This window comes from Patella vulgata, chromosome 7 (assembly GCF_932274485.2).
Source record: "Patella vulgata chromosome 7, xgPatVulg1.2, whole genome shotgun sequence".
Classification (NCBI taxonomy): domain Eukaryota; kingdom Metazoa; phylum Mollusca; class Gastropoda; family Patellidae; genus Patella; species Patella vulgata.
Window position 1 is genome coordinate 39,145,219 of NC_065885.2, and position 17,109 is coordinate 39,162,327.

Here is a 17,109-nt window from a genome sequence, read left to right on the forward strand (position 1 = left end):
TAACGGCTATGAAAACAGTTAGATGCTTAAAAGTATAGTCAATGAACATTACAGACAAATAAAAGGCGAAAATTGAGCCTACTTAAGTTTGGCTGGTGTCCGTGACAATCAGATCATGTGACAAACAATTTTGATAGTGAAATGATTTGCTACGTTAATTTTTGTCGAAAAATATCATTAAATCATGCAGTTCGTACATGGAACGATGTCTTTAAAATTAATATTTTAGTGGTTACTGTTATTTTCTTTAATATGATTAAACAGGAATTTAGTTAAAGAGCTGATCGTTTTTGTTATAATGGTTCAACAATAGATAATAATTACTTTATTGTGAACGAAATTATAAATGGCCACTTTCAATGGGTTTCAGACAGTGGATGCTATTAAATTGGTATCAAATTCGCTTTACTTTTAGTCCAAATAAGACTGCGTATAACTTTATTGTCAGTTGTTTTATCGGCAGTCTCCGTGAGTGGGCCATATATTTTAAGAAAATCTAGTCCTGTTTGGCCATATTATAGCGTTTAACGACGATACGAAGGGCATTTTCTAATCCATCCAATATCTAAGCCATTGGATAGCACAAAGTGTTAATTATGGGCTTGGATTGTGAATAAAAATGTCAAAAATATAATTTGATGTAACGTTTTAAGCCAAAAAAATAAGAAATATTTACGAAACATGTCCCTGATTATTTATATGTTAATGTATTTCTAAATAGCCCCTCCATGTACTCTATCATGTGATGTAAATGGTGATTTAATATCAAGTGGTACAGAATGTAGATGTCAATGTAGAAATGGTTATACAGGAACAAACTGTCAAACACGTTAGTTATATATGATGTATCTCGGTGGTGGTTTAATAATTTGCTATGCAGAAAGAAAAAAACCAAACTATTTATTTCTGTTGGTGGTGGTTTGTTCTTGAAAGTGAAACGATGGAACTGTTTAGTAATCTGCTTACTTATGTCGTTAATAGTTAATTTATGTTGAGGCTACGTTAGTTCTGATTATTTATATGAGAAACCTTTAGAATTGACTGTGTATATTTTACATTTAGTCAAACATGCTTTTAACTTTTGTAATATTAATTATTTTTCCTTAACAGCGCCTCCCTGTACTTTATCGTGTGGTGACAATGGAGATTTAATATCAACAAATACTGAATGTAGGTGCCAATGTAGAAATGGATACACGGGAACAACTTGTCTATTAGGTTGGTTTTCTTTACCCCTAAATTAGAAATTTTGTGGAAACTCTACACGTCACAATTTGTATCCGATTTTGACAAAACTTTAAATATATACTCTTCAAAAAAGGTAGAGGATATTCAGATGCAAATACGTATGTAGGTTGTGAAATGATAAATAGTCATGGACACTTGACATGCTTTGAGAGTATGTTCACAGATGAAGAACTTATCGCCCCAACAGAACCACTGAGCTGCACATGCGCCACGCAATAGCGCCATAAACGTGGGAGGGGTTCATTGTCAAATTTGACACTTCAAGAAATGGTTGATGAAAACTGCCACGTGCTGGTTTATCCTTTCCATGTTTGCTTTCCTATCGGTTCTTGCATACGATTTACTGTTTAGCGAATCTTTGCTTTAGTGTGTTACGTTTAATTTGATCGGGAGACGTGTTCGTCGACGTCAACGTCAACCGACAACACTGCAAGAATTGGTCCTGGCACTGCAAAAGGAGTGGGTCAGATTGCCCCAAATATCACCTACTTTTTCTGAAGAGTATATATTCATATCCTACCCATCTCGGTTCCTTTCGAAGTATTTAGCTTTTGGACTCCATAGAAATTGCAGTGTCTTTCATTTTAAAAACCATTCAAATATATGACCATTTTATGAAACTTGGACCGATACTTCCCATCAAAATGGCCACTCCCCATTATGCAAATAGTGGATACGTTGGGTTTTTGGACCCTCTAGATTTAGATGGAACTGGAAATATGAGTTAAGGATCAAATGATTTTGGATGAGTTCGATTTTGATGTGAATCAGACCTTCCGTTCTGTAATAATGCCCCCATGCCTTTTACGAAAACTATGAAATATGTACAAAGTTTGTGGAGCCTGCATGTACCACAATGTTTGTCCTATTCTGATGAAACTTAACATATAAATGCATCTTTAAAAAGTGTGTTAAGAATCAAGAGATCTCGGATTAGTTTGATTTTGGTGTGCATCGGATCTTACGATCTGGAATTATGCCCGCCTTTCTGAAAATCTATGAACGCGATAAAGGCTATATTTTTTAAACAGATTATTTTAAAATTTGGTTTGGAGCATTAGGGTTATTAGAGAACTAACTTTATCGATAGTCACATTTGTTTGTGGGCAATATAGAGATCACAATTTTTATCCGATTTTAATGAACTTTAAAATACATGTCGGATGAGGTAGATTTGTCTGCGCAGCAGATAGCAATTTCTTGGGTTTTGACCCCTTACATTTTACGTATAATTTTGAAATAGGCACGAAGGTTCTGGCCACAATTTTTGGTTAGATTCAAATGAATCATTCAAATTATTATTTCCTACTTTGCTTTGTTTCGTAATTACCAATTTTTATTTGTTTATTTTGTTTTGTGGAATTTGTGATATATGTCTTTTATTTTATACAATCAGCACCTCCATGTGACCTTAATTGTGAAAGTAATGGTGATTTAATTCAGTCTAATTCCGGGTGTACGTGCCAATGTAGGAATAACTATGTTGGAGCCAGATGTGAAATTGGCAAGTTTTACTGAATAATAATTAAACCCATCAATTCTTAAAATTTAAACGAAAGTTAAATATATTCAATGTGCCCTTCACGTTAAATATTGTCTATGAAGCATATAATCTATGAAAACTAAATAATTTATTATGATAAAGCAAAGCACAGGGTTAATAAGAGATCTGTCATATTTACATGATGTTAATTAATGTCATACATTTCTTATCAATTTAGATATAGAATATATGAAAACTAATTAATTAATTACATTAAAGCAAAGCACCAGTTTAATAAAGAGTTCTATTAAGGTGTGTCAAGTCATATTTACATGATATTAATCAATATCATACATTTCCCATCTATTTACAGCGCCAACATTAGAATGCAGACGTACGTGTAAAAATGATGGTGTATTAAATAGTGTGGCCTGTACCTGTTCCTGTCCTGCTGGTTACTCCGGTTTAAGTTGTGAAGTCGGCAAGTTATATGCTTTTATATAATGAAGGCTAATGATAATGATAATAAAAGATATCTATTGTGTTTATATAATAAGTCAATAATAATAATAAAACATATGTACCTGATTTATATAATAAATTATAATAATAAAACATATCCAACTAATTTATACAATAGAGGATGATAATAATAAAATATACCCTACTATTTTATATAATAAATCACAGTAATAATAATAAAACGTGTCAAACTACTTCATATAATACATGCTAATAATAATAAAACGTGTCTACGTAGTTTATATAATAATAATAATAATATTAATAATAATAATAATAATAATAATAAAATAAATGATAATTACAATAAAACTTATCTAAATATTTTATATCACAAATAATAATAAAACATGTCTAACTATTTTATATAATACATGATAATAATAATAAAACAACGTGTCTACGTAGTTTATATAATAATGATAATAATAATAAATAATAAATAATAATAATAACAAAATAAAATAATAAATAAAATGATAATTCTAATAAAATTTATCTAATTATTTCATATAATAAATGATAATAGTAATAATAAAACATATCTAACTATTCTATATAATAAATGATAATTATAATAAAATATATTTAACTATATATAAGATAATAAATGATGAAAATAATGACGTATACAATAAATGATAATAATAAAAAAACATATTTAAATATTTTATATAATAAAAGATAATGAGAAAACATGACTAACTATTTTATATAATACGTCATAATTATAATAAAACATGTCTAACTATTTTATATAATAAATGATGAAAATAATGATTTATACAATAAATGATATTGATAATAAAACATATCTAAATATTTTATATAATAATAAAACTCAGATGTCTAGTTAATGGCTATTTTAAGAACGCTTACTCATATCTTGTCTTTAATTTTGTCGAGGGTTTGAAGAAAGAAATTTTATCAAAAATTTTCTGAAATATACCTTTAAATAATAATCTAAATAAAATCTAAATATTTACTGACTGATTTTTTGTTTAGGTACACTACGCGACGACATAGGCGATTTCGGTCGCCGACGATGAAAAAAAAAAAAAAAAAAAAAATCGCCGTACTCTGGTCTCATCCTCATGTAGCATCCCCTTTTTTCTATACAAGAGTCTCCCAATTTGAGCTCGTTACTACTATTATAACCACACTGCGCTAGACTGGTGTTGTAGGAAGACGACTACACCGCCTCCTCATCACTATGTATAAAACCAATATTAATTTAAGTATTCGACGGCTGACGACGAAATTGCGTTTCGTCACATGGCGAAACACGCGACAGCTTGTATTTTGTGCCATTGCCAAAGTCGTCGCGTAGTGTGCTACCTCAACTGAAATTGAGGCGATTGCATAAATTGTCTCGTAGTGTGCGCCAGGCTTAAGTAAAAGTAATAAGTACATTCATGGCTAATATAATAAACAATCAATAATCTTTCAGCTCCACCCAATACTTGTGGATTTTCATGCGCTAATGGTGGCAAGCTAAGATCAACTGAATGTCAATGTGACTGTCCCGACAGATATACTGGTTTCAGTTGCGGTGTCGGCAAGTCCAATTAAATCTAATTTGTGTTCTTCTATTTGAAATTTGTGTCTATCTAGTTGTACGATTTACTGGTGCTTGGGTTTCTAACATTTCTATGACTGTGTAAAACCAATCTGATTAAAACATAGATCCTATTTCGTTTCTTTTTTTTATAGTTCAAAATTTCGTTTAACTTGTCTTCACAATACTGGGATCTGATGTGAGAGATTAGCCATTAAAAAGGTGCCCGGAACTGTGGTTAAACCTCTAGAAACGTCAACGCTGTTTGATTAATCAATGTCTGACTCATAGGGTCAAAAGCGGCTCGTATGACCCCTGACGCGAACTTCCACTACAACGGCCAGATCTTCATGTATTGTAGGCTATCCATAGTATAAAAAAAGAAACGAAACATAGATCTGTATTTAAATCAGACTGGTGTAAAACTAAACAGAAAACCGGGGCTAATGGTTTAATCTAAATTCACAATTTCCGTATCCCTTATATGGTTTGTTTGTGATGTAACTTTTTTTTTCATTTTTATTTCACAGCACAGCGCAATATACGTGCAGAGCTGGTTGTGTGGATTACATTAGTGTTATGCTATGCTTAAGGTTCTTTTGCAAGATTTTTCTTAAATAAATAAATTCTAACCCCATGTTATGTGTTCGTGTTTGATTTAAAAAAAAAGTGGTAGCGTTTTCATTATTTAATGCAGGAAGTTCCGGTCTCCAAGCCGATTTTTTTTTATATGTTTTGAGTAAAGTCCGCGAGGGGTATGTTTCCCATTTTCTTTATCAGACGCTTGAGGTCCAATACCGAACAGTTTTGTTTAGAATAGATGTTATTATCAACTTATTGTTTTTAACTATCATATATTTATATAAACCATTTCTTCTAATTTTGGTCACTATTGCTTTCATTAATTCAAAAACATCTTAGATAAATTAATAACAAATTTAACTAGGTTATAGAATGCATTTGCCTAGTTATACTGCTTTCTGGGATAAGAATACCTAAAGCTTCAGTTTAATCTAGTTCAAATGCGAATACAGTGCATTTTCTTTTATTTTGTATAGTAACAATGATTTATATATTTGCACAAAGTGAATATGTATCATAGTGTTTTAAAACTCAGTTTCAGAAAGAAGTTGGCAACCAAAAGGATATTTGTTTACAATATTGTACTCGCTGTTTCCGTTATGCCAAACAATTAATTTTGTGAGAAAGGCTTGAATAGTTACCTTTATAATTTAATAATTTTACAGACCTGTGTAGCACAAGAGATCACCCATGGTGTACGTATATAAATATTGGTCAACCATCAACATGTAATGACGGCCTGAAGCGTTTCTGTCCTACAAAATGTGGATTGTGTGGCGAACAACAAGGTAAAATTTCTAAGTCAATAATCAATAACCCCCCACAGGAAATATCGACCAAACTAGCTCTGATTAGAAAAGGTTCACAAAGTCACCACTAACAGACCAGAGAAGAGCACATGCGTTTGTAGTAAATTCTCTATAGTCTAGACGGGTCGTTAAATTTGAATTCTTACTGAAACCCGACTGCTTCTGTGATTGACTGACCTACGGCCTTGTAATAACTGCGGTCATAGGGATTGCTTCAACTGATTTATATATCGTTTCATTTTTTATACTTTCGATGACCTTATCAACATGGTCTCAATATTGTTCAGACAATATATTGTTTTATATTTGCAAATTCAAAATAAAGTGTTGAATTGGGTTGGTCGGGTTTTTAATTTCAATTAATGATGGGACAAGCTGTTTCATACTCAATTTGGAGGAAAGCGGCTTGTTTACTAAATTTAGTTTAATTTTTGGTCTAAACTGGCGACTGTTACACAACTGGTTATTCTTATCATTATCCTTGGGCGTACAATTTTGAACAAAGGAAAATTGTTACATTCCGCCCCAAAAAATCAAATTAAATCCTTAGTGCCATTTTAAGAATTATTTCCACATCGACAATTGCTTGACATCTTAAAATTTGGATAGTTTTAGTTTCAATATAAATATAAATTTTTTGATTTGCAGCTCCCACGTGCCTGATACCTTGTAGAAACGGGGGGCGACTTGACTTTGCCAGGTGTAGATGCATATGTCAGTTTGGCTTCTGGGGCCCCGCTTGTCAGTTACGGCGTCCAACTTAAAAGAATACTATCTTTCCACACCGAGAACTACATCCTATGAATAATGTCAGGCTACATTGCATATCACGTAGAATATGCATCTAGGTCTTCACAAGTTTGTAATTCTCAAAATAAAATGAGAAAACAGAAAGATCTTTTCTTTTTTGGAGACACAGCCAAGTCTTTGTGAATTTGCAATTCTATGAATAGAATCTTTGACATGGAGCACACGAAAAACTCGGTCATTTAATTTCACCTCAAAGCCTAAATCTCTAATTATCCACCCATTTTACGATATCTACCGAAGAACTGTGCACTTTGTGGTAACCTTAAAAAAATATTTGAATGGTTGAACCTATAGTTGAAAGTCTGACAATCTGCATGAATTAATCATTTCCAGGGTCATTTATAAACATTAGCAATAAGACTGGAGGAGGGTAGGGTGGGGGTTGTGATTATGCTGATGTAACAACACTGTTGAGAAGATTTATTTTATTCCTGTATAACACACTATATTCATTGTGTGTAGATAAACTGGACACAAGTTATTAATCGTCAAGGATTGTCTCAAACCATGAATCACATAAATTGGAATAATCAACAAAAGGATGATAATACAATCAAATATTAGGAGCAAAATATAGCATCAGTCGCACCAATCCTTTACATTAAGTAATTGTCACTTTATTTGGGAGCAGAAGCCCCCCCCCCCCCCAAAAAAAAAAAAAAAAAAAAAAAAAAAAAAACAACAAAGAAACAAAAAAACAAAAATCAATTTATTTTTTCTTCGAGTTGTGTAATGATATCTAACAACAGTGTTTGTCCCCTACCATGCAATGAAATAAAACATGTCGCGTAACATTTGCACCAGGCTACTTCTAGGTCCTTTTAATAAAACTTCCCCAAACTGGTAAGATTACTTTTTTTTATCAAAAACTGGCACCTCATTTTCAATTTTTATTGCACGCGGTTTGTATTTTCTATTTATTGATTCCCTCATACCCCGTTAGACCGGGTTGGCGTCCTTACTGCGCTGATCTCAGGGCGCGTCAAGATCGCCATAAGCGTGGTGGAAACGCCAGATATCGTGCTGTGCATGTTTCGAGCATGTTGAAACAAACGTCAAAGTTCTGCGATCTGACCTGGAAAGCTACGAGGACGTGCGCCTATGGCGATCTTATGGGGTTACCCACTGCGGTTTTGGAGTTCTTATGACGACCATGGTTTTCATGTGTGACTGCACAATGATCATCTTGAAATTTTCAAAAATCTAACCAGCTTATATAGTCGCCGTGATCTCGTGGTAGAAACGAACTGTCGCGATACACGTAGAACGCGTGTGGTAAAAAGGCCATGAGCGTGGTTAGAGCGCCGCGGGTTCGCCGATGATCGCCAAGCCAATAGATCTCGTGAGAACGTGGTATAATCGCGCTGTTCGCGGTAAGAACGTGGCTTTTTTCAAGTTTGTAATTTTTAAGACATTTTGTCGCGTTAGGTTCACATTTCTCGGAGACCTTGTGCATTTTCTGGTTGCCGTAGGGTCGCAGCAGCGCAGTAAGGACGCCACCCCGGTCTGACAGGGGTATTTGCCGAGAGGAGCTGGTTTTGCTTATCTTCTGTTAATTTGGTTTCTTTCGTTTGGTGTTGTATCTGGTAAACTTTCCTTTCTTTTTAGTTTTGCATATCAGCTGTCTTTGCGTACTGAAAGCATTGGATTTCTGACTTTGCTTTAGCTTTATTGTGTTACATTACCCTTGTTGCTCGTTGTTTAGTGATTAATGATATGACTTATTCGTATTCTTGTGCGACCCAGAATTTCATTTTTGACACTTTTCTTGCACTTGTTTTATTTATTTTATATACGTTTTATATGATAGTCTGATATATTCAGTATTCGTGTACCATTGCCTTGTATTAAACTTTTTATTGGAAACTTAGGAACCGAAACTTTTGTAATAGCGGACATTCTGATATATTTAGTATTCGTTTTTATTCGAAGGTTACGAACCGAAACTCTTCATTAGTATGGTCGTTTGATTATTGTAGTTTGATAGCTTTCGTAAAATCTTTTTTAAGCAAGCGACGTTGACCACATCTGTAAAATAGGTCTGAAATGTAAGTCTAATCCAGTTTGAACTCGGTCGGTTTTATGCAGATGCATGCAAGTCTTTAATTGCTCATAATTATTTTACACTGTCAAATGAATTGCCTTTTGTACTTCTAGTTTTCTTCTTTTGTGGGATTTCTTGGGGTTTTTTTTAAAATGTTTTTTTTTTGTGGTTGAGATATAATGCCTTGATAATATTATACAGTTTATTCCGTGGTATTTCGGACTGATGCTTGCCTCTATTTAAACGTTAAAGGAGAACCTCAGCCTTGCAGGTTGTTGAAAGCGGTTTGTGCAGGCGCACTGCTTTGTTTGAGAGAGAGAGAGAGAGAGAGAGAGGGGGGGGGGGGGGGTTAACGTCCACTCGACACAAACTAGGTCATTTCGGGACTAACAAATTTTTTAATTCTATTTGAATAATTCGCTTGGCGTAGGGGGTCTTTAGCAGTGGGAGGAAACCGGACGACCCAGAGAAAACCCAAAAGGTTGGACAGGCGACCCTACTGCTTGTCACGTACAACCGGGGAATCGAAACCCCGCCTGTTGACTCAGTGAAAGACCTTATGATACAGCGCGCGCATGTGTTAGCCATTCGCCGCCCCCCCCCCCTCTCACATAGAGAGAGAATACATAGAGAGAGAATATGCAAGGACATTAAATTTTTGTAGGTTTAGTATGAATAATCCATTGAAAAAAAATAGTGTTGAAGATATATGATATACAAATAATGGGATTTGTTTTACTTTTAGGAAAGGGTAATTCCAATTTCATATTTTTGCATCAAATTCCGTTTTCAGGATAGGTAAATGTACGTTTTAATTCGTGCACAAACATAGGCATTATCATTAAGCCTTGTTTTCATGCATCTATTTTTTAAAAAATTAAATCGAGCCATTATGGATTAATTGATACATATCCATATCAATTGAAATATCATGTGTGGTGGATTATTATAGGTTGTGCCATTACTGCCTGTCCAACGGGTGAATATTTTCATCGAGAGAAGTGTACCTGCATTCCCCTGAAAGGTAGAGTTTTTATGCTATTGATACTTTACACATTTTTATGGAAAGAACATCTATAATCACAGATTGCTTTCATTTATGAGAATGGTTTCGTGATAATGTTTTATGTATAGAGAATAAATGACAAATTTTATTTAGATTACATTACAATTTCATTCTTTTCTGACAACAAATTCAGGCAAAGATTCCTCACTTCGACTACGACGAATACCGTCAAATGTGTGTACCGCCGCAAATATCACACACAGCAATTCGTATATTGGTTGGCAGGAAAATAACTTTCACAGCCAGGCAACGAGTTACGACATAGATACTTTTTTTTGTTGTTGTTTCATTGGTTTGTAAAATGATAATTATAGTAAACCAATAACATCTTTCATTTTCTATTTCAGTAAGCTGTGAACAAGACGATAATGCAGTTTGTGAGATATTTTTTCGTGGAGGCTTATTCCCAATAGAGTTCTGTTTTGGTGAAATGGGTTCATCAGTATGTCCAAAATCATGTGGATTTTGTGGTGGTAATATATTTTGTTTAGAGTTAATTTCGTGACAGTCAATAATTTTTATGAATTCTTAGTATAATATAACAACTTTTCGTCTTCAACTGAATTATCAGTGAGGTGAAAATCGACCTTGTATATATCGCTTTCTACTTCAATCAGTTACAAGGATATAAGGATAATTGTGTTTTCCTTTCGTCGTGTCGCTTCCCGTTTCTTCAAATCTTCGTTACGCATCTGCCGTAAAGATCTCTGTGTTAGAATTATATTTGGAATGTGTTTAACCAGTTCTAGAACATATTTAATATTCGCTGACACCAACATTGTCCTTTAAATCCACAGACGTGGCAGTCTATCGACGATTTTGATTTAACCGCTAGCAGACCAATCAAAGCAATCCTCCTAAGTGTGGCAATGATTATTAGCCGATACTGCTCCTTACCATTCTTTATCGAATAAGATCACACGTTTTCTTTGCATATCTGATAAAAAAGCAAAGAAACTATATCTATTTTTAGGCTTGGGTTATCACAGGTCACCAGAGATTACTATTTCTTTTAGCCATAAGTGGGGTTGTATGTAGAAGTTCCGACAAAGTGAACACAATAATCATGCAAGCACAAGAAAATTGGTAAAATTAGTAAAATAGCACAGTTGCCAACCATCCACCTCCTCCCCGAGTCCCATTCCCCTCCAAATAAACCCACTGGTAGAAATGTTCACACGGGGATTTTATAAAGACCACACATAGAAAATCAAAAAGACACAGTAACAGAAATAAACGTAATTGTCTTTCAGCTCCGGCGTGCACTAAAATATGTAAAAATGGAGGTAAATTAAATTTTAATGAGTGTTCATGTGAGTGTCCGTTACCATATGTAGGAATAGAATGTCAAACAGGTTTGTTCTATTTTTGTCTAAATTAACCTTGAATAGGTCCAAAAGTGAATGGATTATACACCCGTTACCATTTTCCTTGCATCGATCAATGAACGCGCACACATTTTAAAGTCTGGGTACAATCAATCAGGAAATTGTAATTATAGTAAAGAGTATCCCCAGTTTCTCCTCAATTTGTATAGCTCTACCTAACATTTATCATGTTTACAGCCTCTGAATATCATTTATGTGATTTCTAATCACTTGCAAACTACAATATTGTAAACTGTGAATTTCAAAAGACGACCAATGGCATTAATTTATTATGTACATTTACATAGATATGTGTTCAAGGCCAGCTGTTATGGCTTGTGGCAGCCTCACGGCAAACCTTTCACCCTCAGCCTGTCCAGAATTTCTACAACCAAAATGTCCCCATCATTGCGGTATTTGCCCTGCACGTAAGTAAGAGATTTTTTTGAGTATATTGTCACGTCTGTTAGATCCAAAAGGATTGTTCAATTTTACATGTATAATGATGGATGTTCAGTCATTTAAAGTATGTTATCTATAATAGGCACCGATTCGATCTTACTGTATACACATTCCACGGGGTGGTGATATAGCGAATTAAAGCTTTTTTTAAAATTACAATGCCAACTTCATAGCATTCTAAAATACGAGTATGGGGCCACACACCAAACCATCTATAAATAGTCCAATATCATAATCTAGATTCTTGCATAAAAAACTTACATTTAATTAATAGACTTGCATCTAACATAATAACACGAAGGAAATAAACTGTTTTTTTTTTTTTTATATATATATATAGTTCTAAAAACAAAAATATATCTATGATCCTACACCCACGTTTACCTTGCAGCTTGTTCCGGCACAATATGTCTACCTGGTGAGATGTTGATAGAAACTGACTGTTCCTGTAAAAATATGGCCGGTATGAAACTTCCACATCATATCATTAACATTATTATAAGTATTTTAAATAGAACTAGACCTGTTCTTGAAACAGGTTTGATAGTTTTTATACAACCCAATCATACTCTTATACATTAAGTTTCACGATTTATTAAACACGCGGTTGCCATGCAATATGCGCCAACATTTTTCAAGAGATGGACAGAGAACAAGCCCCCCCCCCCCCCCAAAAAAAAAACCCCAACCAACCAAAAAACGATTTTTTGTACAATCAGGGGCATAATTCAGGAAGTTACGGTCCGATATGCGTGAATCTACAGGAACCTAGATCTTCGAGATATAAACATATTTTAAGTTTCATCAAAATCAGATAAAAATTGTGACCTCTAGAGGGTCCACAACCTTGGTATTACATATGTTTACCCTATTTGCGTACAAGAAGCGAGCGGCCATACTGCCGGCCAGTTTCGATCCGATTTTTACGAAATTTAAACTCGACTATCATTATGCATTAGGGTGTAACGGTGATATATTTAACCGTTTTTTAAAATCGAATAGAAATTGGCGGTCTACTCGTATTTCGAATTAAAACTGCCAAGGGTTCCCTTTGTTGCACGACAATGTGTACACAGGACCGCAATTTATGTCCCATCTAAACGACTTAACATTGTACCTTGCCAGACCCACCAATCTGCACCAGGGACACGAGGAAAACACGAGGAATTGTCTCGGGCAATACCGGCAGCGAACCTTCTGGTTAGCGAGGTAGCGCCTTACTCACTGAGTCACCACGACTCTTTTGAAACAATAAAAGTAAGATTACATTTTCAAAAAGACTCCAATGTTCGAAACGACACCTGCGAATCTTCTAATACATGTATAATACTATCGTTTTAATTTAAAACAGTGCCACGGGAGAGCTTTAGTTTAAATAGTATTCAATGAAGACGTCATATTTTGATAAACATTTAAATTCAACATAACCAACATTGAAGGTCCTGTGCCATAATCTATTTAATAATTTTTTTTTTTTTTTTTTTAAAAATTGCAAATAACCTTTGTTTATAAACTGATTTTGATAAAACTTTCAGAATAAGCATCAAATGACTCAATTTATTGTTTGTCATTGACATTTTACCTGATTTCAAAGTCTTACACTTTTTAAAAAAAAACCTTCAATTTTATGAAGTCACTTTAAAAAAAAAACCTAGCTCAAATATCAAAATTCTAAAACGATCGATCGATTGCGATTTGTGAATGCTTTCCAAAAATATGAGATATTGAAAATTGGATAAGAATTGTAGGACGAATAGGATTTTGAAGATTGCCTTACATTTTCAAAATGGTGGCACTTCCGGTTAATTTTAACTTGATGAGATTACTCTAAAAAGTTGATAGACGACTCCTACTGACAAATATTTTTTAAATAAGGCAAAATTAAAGAAGTTGAAAATCTTCAAATGCGAGCTAATCGGAAATTGTTTGTTGACATTTTTGGCTTAATCCACCCATTTGTAATGTATTCTGAAAGTTTCAAGTCGAAATATTCAAAAATAAAAAAGTTACGCTCAGAATTTTCACTCTTTTCATATTTGAGCTTAAAATTAGGCCATACACATGCGTCGTATAGGCCACAATCTCTGAAAATACAAACATCTACAAATAGGTGAAAACCGCATTCAAATTGGTTGAAAAACAAGAAAGTTTCCTTTGAAGTCTCATATTTGTCTATTTTCGTTGATGGCATCACTTCCTGAAAACATTTCTAAAGTTTTATTTATTCATTCACCTTTTGAGCTAAATACCTTTGGGATAGTATAGAGTTAAATTCAGTAGTATATGTACTTTTTCCAAAAGAAATGGGGTTTAACGTCCACTCGACACAAACTAGGTCATTTCGGGACTAACATATGGTTTAATTTTATTTACATAATTCGCTTGCGCGTAGGGGTTTTTAGCAGTGGGAGGAAACCGGAGGACCCGGAGAAAACCCACGAGGTTGGACAGGCGACCCTACTCCTTGCCACGTACAACCGGGGATTCGAAACCACGCCAGTCGACTCAATGACAGATTGTATGATATAGCGCGCGCACGCTAACCATTCAGCCATCCAACCCCCCAAAACGCGAGGGAAAAAAAAGAAATAATAATAATAATGATCCGAACAAAAACAATAGTTTTTATACTACGTAGTATAAAGATACATTATGGGAAATTAGATAAATAGGTGACAGTGCTCACTATAATAGTTAAAAACTAGATAATGTAAAGGGAATTTGCTGAAAATTTCAGTCATATTGATCCACTCTGAACCGAGATTTTAGCGATTTAATTTTCGACCTAGCCTAGATCATCATTACTAAAGTCGGTTTTATAAAAAACGTAGTCTCGGTTATCCATTTCATGATTAAATTATGAATGGAAGTCGAACAGGAAATCAGAACCTAATCCAATAAACATCGCAGGCTAGCGATGGCATCGAGGGTTGATTATGGTCTGGATAAGTTAATTAACGTCTAAATAATAATTTAGATAACATTTCAGGACTAAAGAAAGACCTGCAATAGGTAGATTTAGCTCTTGCATAATGTATGTTTAACTAAGTATTTTCTCAGTAAATGATAGGGACGTGGAGAGAAATGTGATCGCTGGGTGGGTGTGAAATATCTTGCAGTATTAATGAAGACAATTCTTATGAGAACAGCTTTTAATACATGTATATCCAAACAAACGGTAAACGCTACAACAGATACTTACATTTTGTTCTCCCTAAAGAGAATTAAATAAATAAATTAAGATCATAATTGCTATTCGTGTGTGTTTTTCGATGGATCTATGTTTTTTTTTAAAAAAAGAAAATAATTGTTGAGAATTATAATAAGATTATTACAAATACAAAAGATATAGATACATGGTTTTATATTTTTATCTAATATTATTTACAGCTGACTGTAGTACTGGTGATCATATTCTATGTCAGTTTTACGTAACTCATTCTGATGTCACACAACAATGTCTTGATTTACCAAGTGGAATAATATGTGCAACAAAATGTGGATATTGTGGTAAGATACTGGTGTTTAATTTCAATTTTAGATACCTTTTAAAAATCTTTAACTAACAGTAATACTTTTATTACAACTATACCTACCATCTCCCGCGCCTCCACATTATTCGCATATCTCAAATGACCATTAATTTAATCTAATTTTTTCAACTTGAGCTTCTGCTACTTTATGAAAGTCGATTGAAACGACGGGATTGTATTAACGGCCTGTGGGATTTTAAATAATCTTAACAAATGCAATATAAAGTAACCCATTATCCGTCTATATAGATCTCATAGATTGATTTCCATTGTTTATTTCAGGATAAACCGTTGACAACTCAGTGATTAAATACTCTCTGTAAAGTCGAAATAATATTATTAAAGAAATTATTTGATATGAAAATAAGCTTTTCTTACCGACGATTGTAAATAAACGAATATATAATTGCAAATATATGTATGTTACTCTTTTTGTGCATGTACATGTATACATGTCTATACCGCTGACCTTCAGTTGTAGCTCCATATGTGAAATCTGTGGACCCTCTAGGTAAGTGGGATCAGCTTGGATTTTCATCGCCTTCTGATGGTCCGTCAGCTGTCAGTTATCGTACCCGAGAGAGCCCTCCCCCCCCCCCTCCCCTCGACGTACCCCCTTTCCAGAAAAAAAATAGTGAAAGCGATACAGGCTACACTTATTAACATATTTATGTCAGTTTGGGGGCAAAGCACAGCGTCAAACCCTATGGATATTGGGCGATTCGTGACCTAAGCAGACCATCCTGCTTAAGACATTGATTAAGCTTTCCGTCTTCATTAGCCCAGTCGTAGCAGAATAGTAGGACGTTAAAACCTCATTTCATTTCATTTGATTAAGCTTATGTTTTGGTGTATGGCGGGATTAGGTCAGATGTTATTAGGTTTTTTTTTTCATTACTGGGCTGCTAAACACCTTAATTTTAATGTCTATTGGCAAGTGAAAGTGGTACAAGTATAATAGGTATATAGAGGGGTTTGATCAAATTCAGGCTAAACGATCAAATGATTTGAAAAAAGTGAATATGTCGTTGACAAGGTAGGTGGATCTGGGAAATATATTTTCATTTTGACAACCCTACATCATTCATTTTAAGGATTTATCTATAGGCCTACAGCTTTGCAATACATAAAAAGTATTGCCATACCAGAAATACTAGACTATTGGGCTACGATAATGATTTAATTTGAAAAATTAGGGTATGTGATATTTAGTCTGTGTGTCAAAAGTAACGTATTGTCTAGAAAGTCAATGTAAGGAAGATAAGCTGTGCGATAGCAGGATCAGGCTGTTAATTCTCTGATCACAATGATTTCAAAGTTAAATCAATGTCATAATTTCTTGACCAAAAACATGTTTTTCAATATTCTGATTCTCTTTGTCTGTATAACCGTACATAGGCCAACTTTAATATTTCGGAGGAGATAATTTGAATGTCTGTTTAACCTGCTGATTATTCGGACTCAAAATCATGAATTTTTTTAACAAAACAAATATAAACAATTTTCTTCTAATCTGGATATAATGTTCGTTCAGCCAAGAGCAGTTAAGGAGGTATTTCTATCAGTACAAACCATGAACTTTATAAGTTATTCTATATAATTATTTAGTTATTCTATTTTACATA

At 33.9% G+C, this 17,109-nt stretch overlaps 1 protein-coding gene across 7 annotated transcripts in view; it reads left to right on the forward strand.

Moving 5' to 3' along the window:
* Nucleotides 1-15,888, forward strand: part of LOC126828353 (cysteine-rich venom protein Mr30) — a 36,525-nt gene extending 20,637 nt beyond the window's left edge. For 2 of the 7 annotated variants that reach the window (XM_050558086.1, XM_050558087.1), the window contains 8 exons: nt 6,059-6,181; nt 10,009-10,080; nt 10,470-10,595; nt 11,376-11,477; nt 11,798-11,917; nt 12,343-12,414; nt 15,342-15,461; nt 15,767-15,888. In XM_050558086.1, the coding sequence (XP_050414043.1) occupies nt 6,059-6,181; nt 10,009-10,080; nt 10,470-10,595; nt 11,376-11,477; nt 11,798-11,917; nt 12,343-12,414; nt 15,342-15,461; nt 15,767-15,771 (740 nt within the window). In that variant the 3' untranslated portion in view covers nt 15,772-15,888. Of the gene's footprint in view, nt 1-721; nt 830-1,110; nt 1,219-2,644; nt 2,753-3,104; nt 3,213-4,703; nt 4,812-6,058; nt 6,182-6,850; nt 7,097-10,008; nt 10,081-10,469; nt 10,596-11,375; nt 11,478-11,797; nt 11,918-12,342; nt 12,415-15,341; nt 15,462-15,766 lie in introns of those variants that run through there. The other 5 variants (XM_050558088.2, XM_050558089.2, XM_050558078.1 and 2 more) reach the window with 4 other exon arrangements.
* Nucleotides 15,889-17,109: the final 1,221 nt, after the last annotated feature.